Source organism: Phasianus colchicus, chromosome 13 (assembly GCF_987193195.1).
Source record: "Phasianus colchicus chromosome 13, bPhaCol1.hap1.1, whole genome shotgun sequence".
In the NCBI taxonomy this organism is placed as follows: Eukaryota; Metazoa; Chordata; class Aves; order Galliformes; family Phasianidae; genus Phasianus; species Phasianus colchicus.
The window spans coordinates 3801427-3824034 of record NC_143448.1 but is presented as its reverse complement, the minus strand read 5'-3'; the positions used below and the strand labels follow the sequence as shown (position 1 = coordinate 3824034).

The 22608-nt window shown below is 38.2% G+C and overlaps 1 protein-coding gene across 4 annotated transcripts in view; it reads right to left on the bottom strand.

Annotated features, from left to right (window-relative positions):
• SLC12A4 (solute carrier family 12 member 4) overlaps positions 1 to 22608 on the bottom strand; it is a 49073-nt gene that overhangs the window by 12948 nt on the left and 13517 nt on the right. For 2 of the 4 annotated variants that reach the window (XM_031615415.2, XM_090149876.1), the window contains exons 2-16: positions 17950 to 18044; positions 15977 to 16108; positions 10291 to 10437; positions 9663 to 9717; positions 9242 to 9372; positions 8578 to 8819; positions 6580 to 6794; positions 5768 to 5932; positions 5600 to 5698; positions 3648 to 3705; positions 2687 to 2861; positions 2173 to 2291; positions 1590 to 1688; positions 1110 to 1229; positions 347 to 451 (exon numbers count right to left, since the gene is read on the bottom strand). In XM_031615415.2, the coding sequence (XP_031471275.2) occupies positions 347 to 451; positions 1110 to 1229; positions 1590 to 1688; positions 2173 to 2291; positions 2687 to 2861; positions 3648 to 3705; positions 5600 to 5698; positions 5768 to 5932; positions 6580 to 6794; positions 8578 to 8819; positions 9242 to 9372; positions 9663 to 9717; positions 10291 to 10437; positions 15977 to 16108; positions 17950 to 18044 (1957 nt within the window). Of the gene's footprint in view, positions 1 to 346; positions 452 to 1109; positions 1230 to 1589; positions 1689 to 2172; positions 2292 to 2686; positions 2862 to 3647; positions 3706 to 5599; positions 5699 to 5767; positions 5933 to 6579; positions 6795 to 8577; positions 8820 to 9241; positions 9373 to 9662; positions 9718 to 10290; positions 10438 to 15976; positions 16109 to 17329; positions 17442 to 17949; positions 18045 to 21116; positions 21365 to 22608 lie in introns of those variants that run through there. The other 2 variants (XM_031615416.2, XM_031615418.2) reach the window with 2 other exon arrangements.

Here is a 22608-nt window from a genome sequence, read left to right as displayed (position 1 = left end):
ATTCCTACTTCTCCTGTTCAGAGCCTGACAAGAGTTGTGCAACACAACTCAGAGGAGAGTTCTGTAATCTGGCTTAACATACAAAGTCAGAGGGAAAAACGTTGGCCTCTCTTTCACTTTTTAAGCCTTAAATGGTAGCAGTGACTTCTTCATGCCCTCAGCAAATTACAGTAGGCCTCTGGAACTCTGCACGTGGCAATCTTAACAGGTTCCATTTCTGAATAGATATTCTGGGCGTTTAAATTCAATCACACAGATCCCCAAAATCTTGCTTGGAATCCAATTTAATACCTCGTGTGTACATAGACAATCAAATCAGTGCAATCTACTAGTTTAAAATGAATACCTCCAGTTCTTTGTGTGTGGAGGACCCTCCTCCAGTCTGAGTAAGGCATATCTTGCAGCACTGAGCGAAAGACCCCGGATACCATCACCCCATTCCTTCTCTGCACTGTGAAGAACACACAGTTTAGCCATCATTCAGTTTTATGAGCATTTAAATGCACATTCACAATCACGACACAGAGAAATTATTACCTTATGAGTTCAATACTGTGATGCACAGCATGCATCACATGCACATACGTTTATCCATGTGTGATGCATATCACATGAGCAAAATGCAAATATTTCAGTCAAATGCGTAGGACACCACCTTCCTGCACTGAATTTGTAATCAACATCTCCAGAGGTTTCCCAAGCATAAACAGCAGGCATTTCAATATTTGTTAAAATCAGGTTATACAACAACACTACAGCCAGATTCAAATCAGAGATTAACAGTCTGCCTTCAGCTGTTCTGGGCCTGAAGCAGTTGTGTGTGGTAAATGAGAGGAAAAGTCCCCAACCACGGTTTCTGCTTCTTGTGACCCACATATGTAATCAAACATCTTCAGAGACTTAACAAAACACACCCCTAAGATTTCAGTGGCTTTCAATTAGTACTGACACAGTAAAATAAAGAAAAAATATATATATATATTGCTAAGAAAAACCTCTATTTCACTCTCTGGACCATGCCTTTCACTAACTGAGGTATAGGGTGGAAATGGTTAATAACTAACACAGCCAGTCTTCTTCCTACCATTTCCTATTCAGTTAATACTTACCCTTGATATTCAATGTACTTGTAAATCATTCCTGCAATTAGCATAGCTACCAAAGCATAATACCAAGATGAAATGAACATCAGTGCCAGGCAAATACTCATGCCTAAAAATGAGAGCGCCCTAAAACAAAAAGCAAAGATATTATGAGTAGTGGGATAGAAAAGCAAATGAATAAAGAAATACTAACTTCAGTTATTATCTTGCTCCTTTTTCTTTAAATATTCTATCTGAAGTGCCAATGAATATGACTTCCTGGGGATCTCCTATGTCTCCCACAGTTTTAGTATCCTGTTGTAGGAACAAAACTCATTCCATTAATTATCTGGGTCTGATTCACTATGAATATTACATTGATGTTCCCTTGTCTAAATCCAATATCCAGAAAAGAGAACATGTCCACAGCTCTCATGGAGAGGATTCTCCCCAGATCCACGCTGTAGATCACAGACCAGGTGCTGAGCACACTGGCCATTTGCTTACCAGTGATAGTATTTAAATCGGGGCCGCCAGTTTGGAGTTCTAAGAAGCGTTTGTACTGCACATGCTAGATTAACAAAGAGGTAACACATCAAGAAAAACCTGCAGGAACAAACATATAACATCAACAACACTTTTCAGCATACACATTGACAGACTATAATAACATGGATTATTTACTATCGAAGTATAGTTTTTTAATATATATAGTTTTTATTAGCCTGAATTATCAGTGTACAGTTCTTAGAATTTCTAATTGGACAAATCTAAACGTATCTGCAACATCAGCCCTGTCTTTTACAACATTCTGTATTGGAAATAATATTTTCCCAAAGAAAATATGCCTATACCAAAACCACGTTTATTCCCAGAACATTCCAGAACTGCAACAAATAGATTTATATTAAGAGCCACAGGTTAGAGAAATAATTAAAAAGGAACTCAGGCTCCAGTAATTTGTTTTACCAGTTTAGGATATGGTTATGACATACAATCAAATTAGTAAAACCCAAACGCATGTTTTCTGTGTTTTGTTTTAGTTCACCGTTTTTTTGTTTGTTTTTACAGTAACTGTCCTGCTTCTTACATTGAGAGAATGGGAGCCACCATGTCAAGGGAAGCAATAAGAATTCCCAGCTCAGCAATTAATGCTGTTAATAGAAGAGCCCATGTTGGTTCGCCGTTTGCTTTGCCATGACCAAAAACCTGAAGAAACAGAAAGATTTGCAACTTTCACCATTAGATATCAAGCATATCTTCCACATATTTCGTAAGTATAAAATGAAAAAAAGGCAATCTGTTTAGAGAAACTGTAATAATTTTCTTAACACTTTTTTCCCTATCTAAAAAAGAGAGTTAATTATAATGGCTTTCTCTGCTTCATCAAATTAGATGTGAATGTTCACAAAATGACCATATAGGCAAATTCAAAGTCCTTTAAAAATATTCCAGTTTTTAACAAAGGAAAACAGAGTATGGGGAAAAAAATATATATATTGACCTTCGCTTCAATGCTGGGAAAACAAATCTTACTTCCAGCAGCACAAAGTCAAATCACTAGCTAGTTACTATGTACAGAGAGTCATTTTTTACACACGTACCCAGAGGAAAGGAATAATGTTGTCCTTTGCTATTGCCTGCAGCAACCGGGGGGCTCCGGTAAGGCTCTGCAGACCTGCTCCACAGGTGGAAAAGAAGGACCCGATCACAATGACCCACGGAGAGGGCCATGAAAGGGTGCCCACCACTAAGTTCTTGTTCACTGCATCGCCGTACCTGCAGAGAGGAACAGCAAGACACTGACATTTAAAGGAGTATTTTGATACTCATGTTCAGTCTTCTTGATCAGTTCTAAAATGTCATTTAAATATTAACTATCAGATATTCTCTGCAATGGGAAATATAGAAAGAAGCAAAAAAATAATCTCAGTTACTTCTAATACACAGCTAGCAAACATCCATAACCCAATTTCAGCAATTTGAACTTAGAATTTTTTTTATTACTTATTGTGAAATTCTTACTTCATTGCCAGTATGCCATTTCATACTTGCATTGGGAAAGATCTGCATTTCTTAACAATAAAAAAAATGATTTTTTTTTCAGCACAACCCAGCGTCAGACAATCCTACAGGCAGATTTATTGCTTCTATTTGGTAGTTTGGCTTGTTTGCTTTTCCCCTCAGACTTAGTTATATTCACATGCACTTCCCTGCTTGTCCACAGGCATGAGACAATCAGTGTGAGAGAAGTTTTAAAAATAAAAAGTACTTGTAGACTGCTATTGGAAACACCGTTATGTGTTAACAGACAAAAATGTTAAATAAATAATCTAGGGGCAGAGTAAACCAAATATTAACCTTTATCCTGTTATGGATGTCTGGTTGGGTTTCTTATTTTGGTTTCTGTGTGAGAAACATACAACTATGGATAAAAGTGACCCAGAGATAAAGGCAAAAAAAAAAATAATAATAATTAAAGGAGATGAGTGAGGGAAAAGCAGCACTCCTTGCTAAAAGGAAAAAACGTACAGTATTAAAGCATAAAGCTTAATGGTTACTTACTTATCTCTTAGGACTACACCTTCTATGCAGGCTCCAAATAACAACACACAACTGAAGTCTTGAGTACAGACCGTGTTAAGGAAGCAGGATTTATTTAGACATGGCAGATGAAAACTGGAAAGTATTGGGAAAAGTTCACTATCTGCCTCCATCCTAAAGCATTTGTACTACAGTATTTCCACTAGTAAGTAGATTAACATCCCACTGCTCATATATGCTTTCTAATATAAGTGACAAACAGTTACTGTTCTAAGTTTCAATTTTTAGAATAATATTGCTTGAAGTGTTACAATAAAGGTGATAACCTTCTAGGAAGTAACTTGCATGTAAACATCAATTTCATCTACAACTAAAGAACATAAAATAATATTAAAATACTTTTTCCTGCTTCTTCTCTTATGTCTGAAGATATTTTGAACAGCTGGCAAATAATTACCTGGCACTTTCTCATGTTATGATCTCTGAGGGCAATTCACATCACCAATAAGTCTTTGAATATGTGTTTTGTTGTTAAACTCTACTATTTCTGCACTGGGAAGTATAACATAATTCAGTTTTCTTGGCTCTAGCATTTCAGGAAAGGTTTTGATCTGGTGACTGAAATTTAGATGTTTAAATCATAAGCTCTACTTCCATCTCTGAAACACAATTAAAAAATACAAAGTATAAGAAAAGAAGAAACACTGTTTTCTCCTAGAAATTATGTGCAAGCTTTCAGCTGGGTGGTGTAATAATATTTACATGTGAGATTATTCTCTACGAAACTATTTAAGCTTGGTCACACGTGTGACCTGGTTTAGTAGGTATTACACTCAGAGGAAACATTTTTGTTGTTTGTTGGCTGTTTGGGTTTTTTATTTGCTTTTTTGTTTTTTAGTACAAGGTCAGTTCCAGTAATAACATCTGGAAAAGTCAGCTCCTAAAAACCTGGGATCCTGACTGACAGCCTTGCAAGGGCTGGCAGAAAACAATTTCAAAACAGCAGAAGATCCAGGAGAAGCACCTCTGCAGCCAACCCCCCTCGTGGGCATTTATTTAGAAAGCTCTTAAAATTTTATTTTGAAGGTTTTACTCATTAGTGTTTTTTGTTGGTGGTGGTTTCTCATTTTGGGGATTTGTTTGTTTGCTTGGGGTGGGAGGTTAGAGGGATGGGTCGTTTGGCTTTTTCAGAAAGTCTCCTATCTTGATGAATTGAGGTTTAGGAAATCAATGGCTAGCTGAAGCTGAAAGACATCTCTCTAGCAGGAAAAAAGATTTTTAAAAAGACAGCTTTTCCTAAGCAAAGCTGCCATGGCTCCATACACAGAGCCTCAGATCTTCAACTGGAACAAAATCTGTTCCTGTGAACACACACTCAGCAGCTAGAAATCCAGAGTGAGGGACATCCTCATCATTTGCAAATAAAGTGCTCTGTTCTCACTGGAAATTATGAGTCATTCACGGCGACACAGAGCTTACTTCTGAGTACAGACATTGTACAACTTCCACACCTGCCAGCAGGGGATGTACTAAACAACTAGACTCTCTCTAGTTTGTCTTGTCTTAAAGTGCTCAAGAAAGCATACACTACTTTAAGTCACTCAAACTAAAAAGACATTAAAGGACCTGAAATCTATGATTTCTGTGGTTGAAGCTTTCCCTCACCTTATCAGTCCACTACATCCTAAGAAAAATATGAATCTGTATTTAACCAGTCTGAAAAGCTACAGACAATTATGTAGCAAAGAAAAGCAACTAAAATACAAAAGAACAAAACAAAACACACAAAAAAAAAGGAGTTGGAAAACCATAGGATAGCAATTTAGATGCTTCCAGCACAAGGACTTTTCTTCTTGTTGGAGACCAACCATACTCACAATAATTTAGTCACCTGAAAGCAGTTCCACAAATCAGATACATAAGCACTCACGTGAGTCACTTGCAATGCACTAGGACTGATTTTAAAAGGATACAGACTAATGATGTGGTGACGATAGCAAGAATCGTTCCAACAGGAATGGATTTTTGTGCATCTTTGAGGTCCCCTGATCTGTTTGAACCAGCCATGATGCCTGAAAATACATTATAGACATAAGATCAAGGTCAGAGACCCACAGTGCCACTTTCCCTAATATTCTCACCTGTCACTGATGGGAAGAAGATGCCAACCAGCACCATGAATGAAGTAGATATATCTGAAAGCACATACAGATGAAAACTGCTCTTCTGGCCTGCTACATCAACAGAGGGGTGATGTGCTTTCTCCAGTATCTCTCCTTTCTCCAAATAATTGCTCCATAAGTTGTCTTCAGCATCATCATCACACCACAAAAAAGAAAAGCATATTTCAGTTCAGAGTTGTTCTCATTGCAATAAATCCACTACTGAAGATTACAAATGTAATGCATGCAATTCAGTGAACAATACAAATTAAGACATGCAAGTTACGGGAAAGAAAATTTTTATTTCACGCTTTCAAAAACAAAACAAAATTAATAAATAGATATGAATGGTCAACAGAAATCTAAGCACATTTTATCCTCTAAAAATTACTACATGTAACTTTCTTTTAGCTTCATACCGATTTTAATCCCCAGAAATACACTAAGCCTTTTTAATGGGTCACTATATCCACTATACACACAACTGCAAATTAACAGCAGCAATATTTACCAGAGATCTGGATATATACTGGTTTGCTCTTTAGATGGGGGAAAACATGGAATTATGTTGTTGGCATTTCAAATTTCACTAATAAATGCTGAATCCATTTTAGCAATCAGACTACTGGTCCCTTTGTAAACTGGAACCTTAAGTGCTCAGCACCAGCACACAGCATCTGTTCTCTAGCATTCATTTCAATACTGAAAGCTTTTCAACAATATTACATTCAGGACTGGACAAAGAAGGAGCTAGACTATTTTTATACAAGTTATATATTTTTATGCCACACCTTTTAAAATGCCACTAGCAGCTCCTGGAATGCCTGCTATCTCTGTAACATTGTTCAGTAGGAAGTATTCATCACAGTTCTCAGTGGTTAAGTTTGTATTGTGGCAGAAGTTCTCCCAAAGCTTAGAAGCCACGGTGATATTATCCTTAACTATGGTTTTGGCACAAACATCAAACTGATCTCTGATCAAAGTCCTGTTGCCCAACATGCAAATTCTGGAAGGAAAATGTAAAAAACAGCGTTATTGTACAGCACCTACAATATGAAATCTGCCTTTCTCCATCACCCCCCTTTCACACAGTGGAAGCTTCAAGTGGCTCTAGTTTTCTACATTATTTCTCAGCTTCAAAAAGATGGTGGTAGCAGAAGAAGACGATGCATCTGTTTAGCTTGAAGGTTGGATGTTTCCACCAATTTTGGGAGATGTGTAAAATTGTGATTTAATGAATTTGGCAACAGGGATAAATTTATTTATTAAATAATGAAAGGGAAACATTACGCAACATTTTTATTTTCATTTTAACAGAACTGTAGGAATGGAAGGTACTAAGAATATCTGAAGATAATTCAAAAGACGATATACCAGTTTCTGAGCAGCAGCACTAAAGTGACCTCTGACATTTTAGCTTCAGACTTAGAAGTATACAATTCAGTCACAATTAGAAAACGTTCTCTTTGTCAGAAGATAAATATTATCTCTCCTGGAATCATCCAGTTCCTGCTGTAATTCACCTCGCCACCTAAGTTTATTCCAGCATTCAAGATTTTTAACACACATCTCCAAAAATGGTTCCACAGACAGTGTGATACAACATGAATAACAGCTCGCTGCCACTGAAGTCTATTCAGCCTCTCTTCCCATTGCTATAAAATGCTCAATGAGAGCAGCATGGGGGTGAAAATTTACTATTTTCTGCCATTTTAATAAGTTGTATTAGTTCACAGATCTCAAGTACTCAAGCCAAGAAAATGGAAGACACAAGGCCATTTCTTTAGGGTTTAGAGCCTTGGCCTCCTGTATAAAAGATAAGCACAATATCCAGTTATCGCCGTAACAGACAAAGGAGTACTGCCCAATGAAGAGTGACAGGGAGAACATTCAAGAACAATACAAGAGGTAATGAGGGGAAGTAAAGACACTATTTTTTACAGCTGTGAACCTGCCACTGTTGTAAGTTATTATAATCATTGGGCCCTAAATATCTGAAGAGAGCACTTGAGGATTGTGACTGCTCAGTCACAACACTGAAACGTAAATAATTATGCGGTCTCAACTCCTCTATTTCCACATTCCATCTCCTGCCAGCAGTATCAGGAAATACTGTTTGCATTTCTGGTAAAACGCATGCATACACATTACTGCTGCTTCAGCTCTGAGTTTAAGAAACCTTATCACGAGTTTAACAAGCCAAGGGACATACTTCCAGAGCAGAGCTTCTCATGCAGTAAACTCAATTGCTTTTAAATTAAGGGGAGCTTCAGCATGAACTCATCGTACCTCCCTCATTCCCAAGAGATGTTCTACTTCTGAGGGAGCAACTGCAATACACCACCACAGTTTCCAACCACAAAGGCAGCACATCATTTCTTACTGGCCAGGGGAAAATGGAGCTGCCACGCTCTTCCTTGTTGAGGAGGATTGCATAAATTCTTGCTTGAAAGTAACTCAATAGCTGTAGGCTAAGATACTGCATTGTCTTTGTGGGAAGTAGAGAAATGTCAACCTCCATCAATCTAGTACACTCACAAGACTTAATTCTACTGAAACAGTTAAGGAATGTGACATTATTTTAGCCCAAGGAATTTCTATTCCATGAGTTCTGCCTATACTATGCAAGTATATATTACTATATACAGTTAAAAAATAATCTGAAATAATTTACAAAAAAAGAAACTTTGACAATGTATGAGGATAAAGTTTTAAGTAACTTCCACTGAATCCCATCTTCCAAACCTGTAGTCAAAGCTATACCCCACCAAGGAAGAAATATTACTCACGGAAATTCAGGTGGATCAAAGATGGACTTGATAGCTCCAGCATAAATGGATAATATGGATATTACTACGCAGGCCAAGAAGAGGGAAGCAAATTTGTTAACATATTTCACACCTACAAAGACCACCACTGCCATTAAGATGAGGAATACAGTTCCATACACCCTCATGTTGTTTAGCATAGCACTGGATGCATCATGGGCACCGGATGGATAAAAAATTGCTGCTTGTGGCACAATATATGTCTGAAATAAGAAGAAAGCAAGCTGAAGGAGCACAGAAACAGAACTCTGTCTATACTACTGTAGTAATCTTGTTCCCATACCAAAAATGTTTATCACTGCAGCATGCTCTTCACCAGGAACCATCCTTGAGTTTACAGGAAAAAACATCAAGGGCTAATAAGCCTATTTCAGTGGGGCAACTGAGCCAATGTTATCAATGACGAGCATGTGTCTTTGATTTAGTCATGCTTTCATCCACATTTTCAGTAGACTTTGCATTCTAGGTATCCATAGTGTGTGTAACTTTGAAAGGTCAACACTGACCATAGTGAATTAGAGACCTTCCAGTCTGATTTGTGAATGTGTATGCAAATATGGGACAAGAATACTGCAGTATTTTCTGCCAGCTGTCTTAAAATCATGACTATTCCAGTATTACTCACCAATAAAATCTCAATGGCACCAAGAATGTACATCGCTCCTGCAAATGTTGTTCCCAAATAAAAGCACAGCCCTACAGCTCCACCAAACTCTGGGCCTAATGACCTGGATATCATGAAATAGGAGCCACCAGCTATGAAACAAGAGATGCGAGAGCAAAATTGTCATTTCCTGATTACTACAACAAAAATGTAACAAAACTATAGTGCATATCTGCTTTTCTAAGGTTTCAATTAAATCAATTTTTTATCAGTACAGTGATAAATAAAAACAAATATTTTGCCTAACTGATACTGAAGAGAAATACTAGATATTAATTCAGGCTCTGTATCCTGACTTAACCAAATGTATCTGGAATAAACCATGTTAATAGCTTACAGCAACATTTTTTTCCACTAATGAGAAGTATCAGACTACACTTGCCTGGAACAACACCGTTTGTAGCAATAGCACTCATTGATATGGTTGTCAGCATAGTCTGCAAAAACAAGAAAAAGGAATTAATAGGGTCAACAACACTATTCAAATTTTAACTTATTTCTTGGTAGAGTAAACCTGCCAAAATATTTCTATTTATTCTGCCTTGACAGGTCATTATCCGAAAGAAAACAAGAGTTAGCAGGAATTTAATCATCATGCTGTTAAGTCTTTTGCCTAAGAAATGTCTGTTTTATCAGGTCAAACAATGGCTGTCTGCAGACAGAGCACGGTAACAGAACAGGCCTCACTCCCTCTGCAGATCTGAAATTCTGGCAAAGGCTTCCGCAGCAAGGCAGGCAGTCTGAGACAGACACAGAAAAAAACTGTTTGCAGAACCAACACCATTTTTTTTTTTTTAAACTGTATCTACACTAGAAATAGTTTGACAGTTTAGAAACATTACCACACAAATTAAAAATAAAAATAAAAATCACATGCCTATCAAACAAAGCAGGAGAGCCTAGCATAAACCTGGCTTTTCACTACACACACATCTACAAAGAAGCCTCTCAAGTTCCTTGACAGTTTCACTGGGGTTACATGCCAGGCATTGTTTTAGCTATGTACTTACACAGCAGCAGCAGAGTAATACAATCAGGAAGGACTGAAGAACACCAGCCATTCCTACCATCCAAGTCAGCCGAAGGAAGAGAATAACCCCAAAGATGTTCTGCATGCAAGGTAAATACACTCCCATCAGGGTGCCCATGCTGGGTGACTGGAAAAAAAAAAAAAGTACATAGCATTCATTACCTGGAATTATTCAAAGCATAGGTAATCAAGATCATACAACTTCAGTTTCTCAAATGACACAAGGAAGATGTACACTTTTACACTTCTACACAATTGCTACTGTCCTCCACTTCCACAAAATAAAGCAAACTGCTAATAGTGAAACCATCAATTCATGAACAAAGTCACATCCACCCTATGAAGACATGGGCTGATTGAGAGAGCTGGGGCTGACCTCATAGCAGCCTTCCAGTACTTGATTGATGCCTGTAGGAAAGCTGGGGAGGGACTTTTATAAGGGCATGTAGTGACAGGATGAGAGGAAATGGTTTTAGACTGAACGAGGGTAGATTTAGACTAAATATTAGGAAGAAATTTTATACTGTGAGGATGGTGAGACACTGGAACAGGTTGCCCAGAGGGGTTGTGAATGCCCCTTCCCTGGAAGGGCTCAAGGCCAGGCTGGATGGGGCTTTGAGCAACCTGGACTAGAGGGAGGTGGAACTGGATGATCTTAAAGGTCTCTTCCAACCCAAACCATTCTATGATTCTATGATCTTCACATTTGCAATTATATTCAGCATTTAACATCAATTATTAACAACTAAAAATAGATTTGTTTTATTGTAGAACCAGGGAGTTTTTATGATGAAACCAGGTGAGGGCTGCAGACTCACAGTAGGATAGATCCTATCTTACTCCTAGAATCCAAAACATAGCTTTGTGTTATAAGTACAAAAGATTATGAAGCAATGTAGAGAAATGCATAATGTAGTTTTTTTCATTCTGTATATTTTACATAAATCAATGATTCTACCTTTCTTCTGCTTAAATCCTTTTAGCATCAGACTCTGAATTACTTTTGATAGTGACTGAGAAAATGTAAATCACTCAGGTGACTTCACAGCAACTCCACACTGCTGGCATTTGACATGGCATCTTACAGAATTCTCTTTACCTTAATAGTTACTTTCAAGAGACAGTCAGATCCCAAACACTGATATCAAAGTGTTGCTGGTAAGGATTTTATTTCAAGGAATAGAAATGTTTTCTCCATGGAAACAGAGAAATTCAGAGTCCCAAATTTGCCGTGGTTTTTTGCCAAGGTTTGCCACTGCTTCCATTTTCTAAGGTTTTCTTTTATATTTAAATTACAAAGAATGCAGAAACAAGGGGGGAATGGAGAGCAACTCCTAAAGACCTCTCCATTTTCATACTTTTTCCTATAAAAAAACTTGAATTCCTAAACATATTACAGATGAGTAGCATCTAAGGAAATTCATGAACAACTGTCTGAACTACAAGGATATTAAAAGGAACTACTGACTCAATTTTTTGAAGCTTTGAATTCCTTCAGTGACTAAAGTTAATCAGATCAATCAGTTTCCCCATACATGCTGCAACTTGTGTGAACCTCCTGACCATTAGTTTGCAATGGACATACCAATGAGACCTACCAGAATGGGGCAAAAAAGCTGCTCCTCAGCAGCTCCAGTGCCACACTACAAAGAAGTCCCTAAAACTTCAGCTGCCATACATATAAAAATTACCATTCTATAGAACTAAAAGCTGTGCCAGGATTATGTGTAAGGATGAAAGGAATTGTCACCTTCTGACACCAGCAGAATTGATTTCGAAATGAGTTGTTTCAGTGCTACAGTAGAGGATCTTTTCAGGCTGTTCTGTACAGTAAACCTGTTTCCTCTGGAGCCCAATCTATTCCTCCTACACAGCAAGGGCAGGTGGAGCACAGTTGTTGTATATTCCATATGCAGTTTTCCAAGCACTAGCAAAGCAGGAGAGTTTTTAGCCTATCCTTTACACATCTCTCAGCACCTGCTTCCTTTGCATACTGATTTGCCTTATTCCAGCTCACTCCTATTTGATCCATTTGGCAGATTTGCTCTACTGTTCATCATCTTCCCCTCCCTATTCATTTGAAATAGCTTCTTAACGTGCATCAAGTTAGCCACAGAGGAATAGGAACTGTGCATTAATTGCACAGTTATGAGACTACTGCTGAGTAGAGCAGCTTAGGAGATGCGTAAGAATCTGCCAGCAGACAAAACCCAAACCACAGAATTACTAAGTGTACTTGAGGCACTTAGGACAAATTTAATACAGAGTTTACTGTGTATTTTCCTGCCCTGCGGAATACAAAATACCACCATGAAATGATGCACAAACACTGCTTGCACCAGCCCGCTCACAGAAATATTTAACATGAGTTAAACTGCAGCGACTTAACCCTCTTTATACATTTTATAATCAGCAGCCTCCACTGGAATGAGTGAAACGAAACCTGTACTGAAGCCTCAGCAGAATACAGTCTGAAACAAAAAGGTTATAAAGTTCAGTCTCTACAGCTGTCAAACAAACAAGTTAGTTGCCTCATGCTGCATAAAGGAAATAAAGCACAGACATTTTGAGGAATGTTTTAGTTCAACTGAGAAGGGAAAGAATAATCTTGAAAAATCTCAGTTTCAATGCAGATCATGTTTCTGCGTGCGTAGCATTCACTCTTATCAGCTGTAGACATAATTGATATCAGTATTGATCTGAGTCTGAAGGACACTGTTTCCATTGTACCAGTATGACAGGTTATCAAAGCACTTGGCTGCAGGGCTCAGGGACATAGATCAGCAATGACAGCTTTTGCGGTTGCTCTGTAGCATGAGGACAGACAGCAGCACAGAAATGCACTGCCTTATTAAAGATACATGAACTGAAATACTTAATGTAATTTCTACCAAGAGAAGGGGATATTTTCACAGTGCTGTGACCAAGTGCTTTAATATAAGACTGTACTTAGAAAACATGAACAGCAATCAAAATCTCTACCCTATCACAATTTTTTTCTGATGTCTAAGACAGAATGATACAATCAAAAATATTTAATGTGAATGCTGAAACAGGGTAGCGTGTCTGTATCAAACTGCTTTCATAGAATCGTAGGGGCTTTGCACTGAAATTCTCCTCATCTTTGTTGGCACCTTCTACAAACTGTGTGAATCATTCCAAAAGTTTAGAAGGGAGGACAGTCACGTAATGTATTTTCCAGAGTCTGTGGAAATGTCAAGTCTCTTTTGGTTGTGTCACCTGAGAAAGCAGGTATCCAGAAAATGACCCTCACAAGGCAAAGCACATCATTCTCTGCTCATTTAAGCTTTAACATTTGGAAGAAAGTTTGTTTTTTTTTTTAAATACCTGCCACTCAGATTTCTGCACTTGAAGTGAACACAGTTTTGTGCACTTTCTCATGCTCTCCTCTCTACTTTAAAAGGGTACAATCTGGGGGATGGTGTTGTGCTAGGTCACAAAAGGTTTTCACTGAGGGACCTGTCTTACCTGCTCAGATATACTCAGTTACAGAAAGGACTGCTCTCTTGCTTCAATTTTCAAATACCAGATCTAGAGTCTGCTAACCTTCCTCACTCCTGGTTTACAAGATGCCAATTCCAGCAAGTGACACAACAGGACAGGCAGCTCACATTTGGTCACACCAGCTGGACACATATCAGCTGAGCACACCTGACAGAATGCTCAGCAATGAATCAGTTATCAAAGCTGGCGCTCAAAACCAGAATATGCCACCTGCTTCTCATCTGTACAGTTTCGTAACAATTACAGTTTACAGCATTGTACAGTTGCTAGTTTTGAATTTTCAGTTTTTAATCATATTATTGGTATATAATATAATTATATTAATATAAATATATATATATTCTACAAGACGTTTAAACTCTCATATTGCTTAAGGCAAGATGGGGATAAGAAATTCAAACTACTGCTATGATATTGCTATTGATGTAATTTATCTCTGAGACAGACAAGTTAGGCAAATATTCACTTAATGAAAATGCAGTGTTTACATTGAAAATACTGAGATATTAACACAGGATGGTACTGTCACTTTTGGAACAGTTACCCAACTCACTCTCCAGCAATCATCTGAGAAGTCTGTAAGCACACATTTTAGTAGGGCATAATTTTGGACAACCAGAAGCCCAAAGTGCATGTTACCAAAGAAGCAGAGCTTCCACAAGGACTGTGCTGCTTTTAAGTTAAAAACAACTTCCCACTTGCCTGTTATTTGCTACATTTCTTTTGTACAAAGCTATACTGTAACTTCTTTAACCAACATTGCACTACGTCGCCAAATTCTCCTAATTCTTTCTCAACAGAAAAACAAGCAATGAGCTTTCAGATGAGACTGCATCTTACTTTGGTATCCTGGATGGGCAATTGATGAGGAAGTAAATGGGAAAAATGCACAGAACTGTTTCAAATGGTAAGGGCTGTACCTATTTGAATCTCCCTTCATTTTACCTTTCTTAAGATAATAATATGCAAGAAGTTTCTTTTTTTTTTTTTTGTCTTATGCAACATCTCCATACTAACAACTAATCTCCAGCTTTATTTCCCTCAAAAGCATGCTAAAACATAGATGCAGATAAAATTTCATATTGATTATATGAAGGTAAAAACTTTGAACAGACTCAACAGTTAATGTAATACCAAGTACCATACAAAAGCAACGGTTAAAATGTTTAAATTATTTTTTAAAAGTAAGGTTGAAGTACCAAAATCCAGTAGCAGCACCTCAACAACCTTCACTTAGACTTGTACTGATGACATACGAACCAAAATATCACAATACTTCAGCATTTGTGGTCTCGGATAAAATTCAACTTCAAGCATCATGTTGACTAAACTATCTTTATTAACTTGAGTGTAAAAACAAGCAGAGTAAGGAAACAACGTGCACAAGGGAGCTGGAATCCAGCAGTCAGCAGGGATTTACACGTTTCCTCTTTGAGAACAACAATGCTGTTGCTTCTTTCTCTGTTTGAAACCATACCACTAAAGGTTTTAGCACTAACTGAAATGCTTGCCTTTCTGCCAGACCACTAAGAACAGCAGTTAGAACACAGTGCTTGCGATAGAAATCAAACAACCAACAATCAAACCCCACCTTCAGCTTAGCTACTACAGCCAGCCCAAACAGGCTAAAGATCTCAATTCAGATCCTTTGGGGTGGAATTCAGCTGATTAAACGCCTAGCAACCACAATGATACTTGAGCTGCCCCAGGGTGCCCAATCTGACCTCCACCCACCACTCTTGAGGGGTGTTGTCTCCTACAAGCCCTGTGTCATACCTACCAGGCTCACAGATCTCAAATACTTCCAGGAACCTAAACCAGCACTATGAAAAAGCTGTGGGTTGTTTTTTTTTTGGCATTGTTGATTTGATTCCCTGCTAAAAGCATATCCTATCTATCCAAATCCATACTGGGTATATGCAATGGTACTGTAGTGCATTATCCCCAACCACTGTTTCGGTTCCAGTTTTTTTATATCATCTTACTACCTATCAATGAGCTCTATGGCATTTCTTTGCAAAGCTGTCATGACACCTTGGAACTACAGAAGTTAAGATAAAGAGGAAAGGAGTCCAAATCTCCAAAGCCACACATGGAATCACTGAGTTGATTAGCTGGCCATGGAAAGAATCTTTACTTACTTTTGATACTTTCTTCTTGGAACCATCAGTGTTTTCTGCTTCTTCATGTTCCTTAACACCTTGGGTAAGATTAGTGTAGTTGACCAGCTTGCCAAGCAGAGATGACACTTTTGGTCGTATATCAAGTTCTTCCTGTGGAAGAAGACAACTAGTCAACTTCTGTGAGTCACAGCATTGAGGGAGAGCTGCTGGGGTCAGTAAAGTCAAGGGAATCAGAAAGAATTTAATTGCACTGATGAGAGGATTTATTTTCTGAAACAAAGGCAATTCTGCTAGGAAATGGCAAGAGGTGTGCACTATATACCTCCTTCTCCTTAGGTACTGAAAAACAAATCATGTCAGTAAAGGCAAATTCTGAGCTTTGTGACTATAAGAAAATGAATACGTGCCTTATATGCATCTCTAACATCAATTGACAAAAAGAGATACACTTTTAAAGGGGTCAAGTTTACAAATAAGGCAGCAATATCATTGCAAGCATGGGTCTGATTGTTTTATTATATTTTTCAAACTATGTAATCTTATTCACGTGGATCTTTTTTTCTTTTTAAATCCCAGAAGCCACATCTGCAGTGCCTCACAGTTTTACACTCTTCCCATCCAACATCTGCTTCTGAAAGCATTTTCAAGGCCAAATCTGTGGCTTCTCCACGCAAACAAATACTTTCCTCAGACAAAGAAGAAGAAGAAAAAAAAAAGCAGCCCAGTGAAACAGCTAGCCTGCAAATAAACAAAACCAGGACAAAGTCACTCCCTTCCTCTCTCTCTCTCTGAAACTGAAATGCTTTACATGTCAAATTGCACAATATGTAATGCATGGCAAAGAGCAATTACTCTCTACACAGAAAATAAAAAGCTGATTAAGACAGATTTCATTGTCTGGAGTTTTATCGTATCTTCACGCATTGTCATGAACAGTTTCTAGGAGGATCTGATGCATAAAGCAACTCCAAACAGTTGAAAGGATGCCATGAGCTAAGTACCCCTTTTCTTACTCTTTCCTCAGATCTCATCTGTGAAATCTACAGTTTTCATCTTTAAAAATCTGGTTATGATTACTTCCAGAAAGAGGTTGAGGTAACATGCTCCCCATTCAGTTGGGCAGCATAGCCTTTGGGGTGTTCTGTTCCTCCTCCTCCTTAGTGCTACAGAAACAGCCTGCAGTCCTGCTGTGCTACTGCGCTATTGCTTATGAGAAAAGCAGGCATGTAAGGAACAGCAGATCAAATTCCACAACTGGCCAGCCCTTCACAACCTGCAAGTGAGTTTATCCTGATCACAAATTTACTGTGCTTTGGAGGAAGGAGACACCAGAGCTGGGAGCGTGCTTCAAAGTCTTTAGCTCAAACATACTGCCATGAAAACCAAGTTGTAGCATTTCCAGGGCAGCAGGCACATAACTATGCGTTAGGCTCTGTGCCACACAGCTGAACTCTGCAGGGGTCAGCCTGCCTGGGCATGGGAGCTGAGTTCCCAGAATGGGAAACATAGGGTGCAAGTTCCCAGGATGGCTGTGAAGTCATAATTCAGGAGCTTTGCTGGAAAACAGCTGCAGAGCCATTCACATACTCTGCACTGCTCCCCAGAACCTCAACTTCTGCAAACACCTTTTAGAAACTTGGTCTTGGCAGACCATGACATGTTTTCACTTAATGCAGTGCCAGTGGAGTGAGGAGGACGATTCTGCTCAATTTTGTATGAGTCCAGCTGGTGTAACAGCTTCTGTTTAAACTTCTTCTACTGTTTGAACTGCTCAGGTCACTTCTGCTACCATTATGTTTTAGTACTTTATAGACTTAAACACACCAAAGGCTTTTAGATATCAGGTTCCCCATCAGTGAGTTAGGTACCAAAGCACCTGAACCTCTGCAATGCTCCACATTCCACTGAATGATAAATAACACGTGTTCAGTCCCTCCCAGTTTGGAAGATCACAAATCACATCAAAACTGTGAAAAACAGTCAGAAATTACCTCAAACAAGGCCAGATTTTTGTCATAGTAATCACCTCCTTTGTTGGCTTCTGAACTGTTGAGGAAAGGGCTGTTTTCTTTATGGTTGCCATGACCTGCAAAGAAAAAAAAGAAATAGGTTTTGGAAAGAGCAAGAGAATTCCCAAGGAAACTTTTTAACCTTGACATCAGAAACCACAGGGAATAAACTTGTTTGTTCAACTTAATCTGTTTCTTTTTAGTTTCTAAGGTTATGCAACAGAACCTATATCAGAGCTGTTACTCTGACAGGGGAGTTTTTGCTGTTTCTGTTCCTGTTTTCAGTAAAGCAGATGAACAAGTCACCGCAAAGCAAAGCATACAAGTAGGGGCACAGCTACACCGCTGTCTGCACCTTTGTTCTCAAATGTTTCCTTTGATAACTGTTTCTCACAGAGCTGTGACGAGTCAAAAGACACTTCTTTCGCACCCAGAAATCACTACTGAAGCCAAGAGAACCGTTTAAGCACCATGTGCAAACACACCGGGAGATCTAATGAAACTGAACAATACCAAGACCAAACTCTGTCCTTAGAATACTTGTAAATATTAACCAGAAACCTCTTTTCTTTTTCCTATTCTTTTTTATTCCCCCCTCCCCCGCCCATGCCCACTAATTTTTAGATCTCAAAACATTCTCACTTCATGAAGCCTTATCCTTACTGTGTTTTGAACACAGGCTGTGCATTCTTCACTCCTCTAATGCTTTTAGATTAAGAGCTAACATCAGATATAGTAAAAGTAAAGCATAGGACAACCTGAGAGATCAGTAGATCTTTCTGAAATAGACAGAAATTGAAAGAATAAAGGGCACAATGGTACAAAATTATCTCTGCCAAAATTAAAAAGAAAAAAAATGAAGTTGATTCCAGCAATAAGAAGTTCTCTGACCTGTGGCTCCCCTCAGAAAAATTCCTTTCTTTTGCCTATAACTCTTCCCTCCCTGCTCTTTCAGCCAATACAAACTAAGGAGATCTCCAAGAGCGTCGCCTTAAGAGAAAATCAATCCAAGGAATAATCTTTCTCTTTACAAAAACAGTAAGCACTAAAGAAATTGAAAACGAAAGGAAAAATGGATTATCTCAAATGGAAAGACTGCAAGCTAAAGTACAACTCACTGAATATAGAAAAAGCACAAGATTAAAGACCTGGATTTTTTGGTGCACGTTTTCAACAACTAAGGTTGTTGAAAGAAGGCCGTATTAAAATCATTTAGCATAACAGAAGCAAAAGCATTTCTGCATTTTGAAGTCTAAATCAACTTACAGAATTAACCTAGAAGGCAAACACACAACTCCTCCCCTACTCACATGGATCAGTATATACCACCACACTGTTACAAGTAATTGCTATGGGCAAAATAACAGGAGAAATGTCAGTGCTGTTCTTACTGAGGGCAAGTAATGCAAGGGAAGCAGCGTTGCTTGCTCGAAGCTGCACACAGGTGCTTTGAGCAAAGCTGTTAGGGGAAAACAAGAGACCACAAACAACAGATGTCTTAGTAAGTTTTTGGAAACAATCATCAAGCTGCCCATAAGCACTTGTAGATAGCAGTGCACTGCGATTATGAGCCTATTGCTTTTCTCACAGTTCTCACAACACCAGAATGTGACTTAGCACTGCCTTGCACAAGCGGGCTCAGACTATCTGTACACCCAATGCAATGTAAGAGGTATTGATGTTGCTGTATGTTGTAAAATTTCTGCATGACTTGGAAAAAACAACTGTAGGCTTAGCAACACAGTAGGAAAATAACATGTTTTTCAATTCCAGTGAGACAAATATTTACTAAAGAAACCATAATAATTGCTTGCTTGCTGTATATGTTAGGTCTTTGATTGGCAAAGAGAGCACACTAGACCAATTTTATTGCAGTACATATTGCACACTGTGCTGAAGTCCATTCTATTCTATTTTGATCAAAGCATTTGCTATTCTTGCTGAGGAAATTGAGTTACAAGTTTTACTTATGAAATTGAAAACGGATGGTCTATTTGACTGACAAAATTGAGAAGTTTAGTCTGTGCAGTACCTTCTCATTACACTTTGTTTCCTCACCTCCCGCGTACTCAGGAGGTGATTCCTTCAGCAACTCTTCTTTTTTTTAGTAAAAATAATGTTAAAAAATTATTTGACGTCCTGGATTTCTTTGTTCTTTTGTCTTACAGAAGCTGCTTATCACTGTCTGAAAAGCATAGTGGTATTCCATTACTTACAATGCTTACAGAGCATCTGTTTTGTTCTGGTTTTTTTAAGTATATTTAATCACGTTGTTGTCAAGATAAGCCATACATTCAATCCCAGATTTCCAAATAAGATGACAATTGCTTTGCTCATTCAAAATGCCAGGCCATACGTTTTCATTTTACCCCACTTCAGAATTTTTCACAATTGGACTCTTCAGAAGCTCTATGCCTCTCTCAAAAAGAGCATCTGACTCCCCTCTATTCAGCATTTGTGTTTTCCAGCATCACCAAATTCCTTCCCACTCGCCTTTCCTTTTGAATTTAATTCCTTGGTGGGATTGCTGTAGGTACCTTTCCGCACAATGGAAGCCCAAACAAAGCTAACTGCAATAGAAAAATCAGTAAAACAAGTGACTGGAATTAGAGCATTGTTTTTTGCAATTGCTAGGGCATGTTTTTCTCTACGAACATTAACCCCCCTCTCAAACACTGTGCTCCATGTACTCCATTTCTAAGCATAGTAAATTTACATTCAAGTTCTGTGGAAGGAGCATCATCTTTTAATTTCACCAATATGTGGATCTGGGTGCTGCAAAGTTGTGTCCCACATCAAAAAGAGTATTATATTGAAAAGTTAAGAAAAGCTAATTAAATGTTAGCCAAAATCACCTTCACTAACAGTTGTACATTCAGTGTAGTCTCTGTCTTTCATACACATTCTAAAACATATCACCAAAGCATTAATCTGATCTCCTCTAGAGATTTCTATATTCTGTTTTCAATTTCACGAGCAAAACCTACAATGGATGATTCCATTTCTTCAACAAGAATCACAAGTGTACTTTGACCAAAATAAAAATCAGATGGAGCACAGCAAAGCATGTAATACAAAATAGAATAAAATACTTATCCAGTATATTTTGTTTGCCAATGAGCAATACCAGCACCTTCAAACAGACTTACTTGCATGGGAAGAGCTCGTTATCTCCGTTAGTTTTGGAAGAGAGCGGAGGTGACCTCGGAAAGACACCCCAGGGAATTCTTGCCCCAGCTTCACATGAGGATAGCTCACACTCTGAAGCATGAAGTCTCCTGGACAAGCACCATCTCGTGACACAGGTACTGTTTTCCACATTCTTAATTACTGAGCCTTTGGTCTTGGACGGTAGCTATGCAGTGCTAGTTTTCATGATGCAAGATTGTTTTGCAAGGAACATTTCATAAAGAGAGAGCTACATATTCTGTAACAGAGAATAATTTATTTGCCTTAATTCTTAACTAATTTTTTTTAATTGTTATTATTTTTTAGGTATGTAAACTACATTCCAGTTAGGTTGATGTTTTCACTTGTTTCATTATTTCTCAGTCTTCACTATCTTTCAATAATTAAGGCTTCTTAATTATTAAATTATAAATACCTTTTGAATCCTGCCAATTCTCCTCCAAACCAAATCACTCTATTTACAGCCACCACTTCAATTCTACAGTTTATCTTCAGTTCTCCATCACAGTTCCCTGAACTTCTTATACCTGGCCCAGTCAGGTATGGACTCAGGCCTATAGAACAGCATTAATTGTGTGAACCACCTGCGTTCCATAGAATTTTGAAGATGTCCAATGAAACAAAACTTAAAAATCCTAAGCTTTTTTAAGCACACTGCTATACATGCAAACACATAAGCTCAGGAGACAAAACAAAAATAATTAAAGGGTGTCCAAATCTTCGCCCAACATTTACCTGGTTGCCATAGTGGCACAGCTGTACCAGGCAGTCGGTGGACAGGTTTTATTTTGTTATTCTCTTAGACAACCTAAGATTTTAGGAGAAGGTTAAGAACAGAGGACAGTGTCCACATTATCGTGCTGTTTCTGGAAGGAAATTAGGATAGAGAAACAGTTTTCCCATTAGAACGTTGTATGCACTAGACTTCATTGAAAGCCATTGCATTTTCTTTACTGAAGGATAAAAGAAAGAAAGAATTCAAGGAAAACCACAGACAAAACACAGGCTAAAATAACGATAAGAATGACAGATCAGCAAGTACAAAAGAAAGCCGAACAATTAGGCACAGTGCAACTATCCTAAAGAAAGACCAGGAAGCTTCACGGTGATAAAGTATACTGGGCCAGACAAGAATAATCATCCCTTTGAGAAGCTGGCAGAAGCAGCTGCATGACTTCACCTGTTAAGGTTTTGTTCTCTTCTATTGTCAGTTTCCAAACTCCCTGAAAGAAAACTACCACTCCCCTAGTCCTTCATCATGCTCAGTTAAATGAAATTAGTATATCCATCTGGACGTGACTAATCCAGAAACATTCAGCTAGTTCTTACAGAGCTATTTATCTATCTTACAGAGAGCTTTATCTACATGACAAGTCAAGGCGTGCTGAAGGCACAGATGGACATTGTATGACTAGCTTTTGTCTAAGCAACACATATAACAAGGAAAAATAC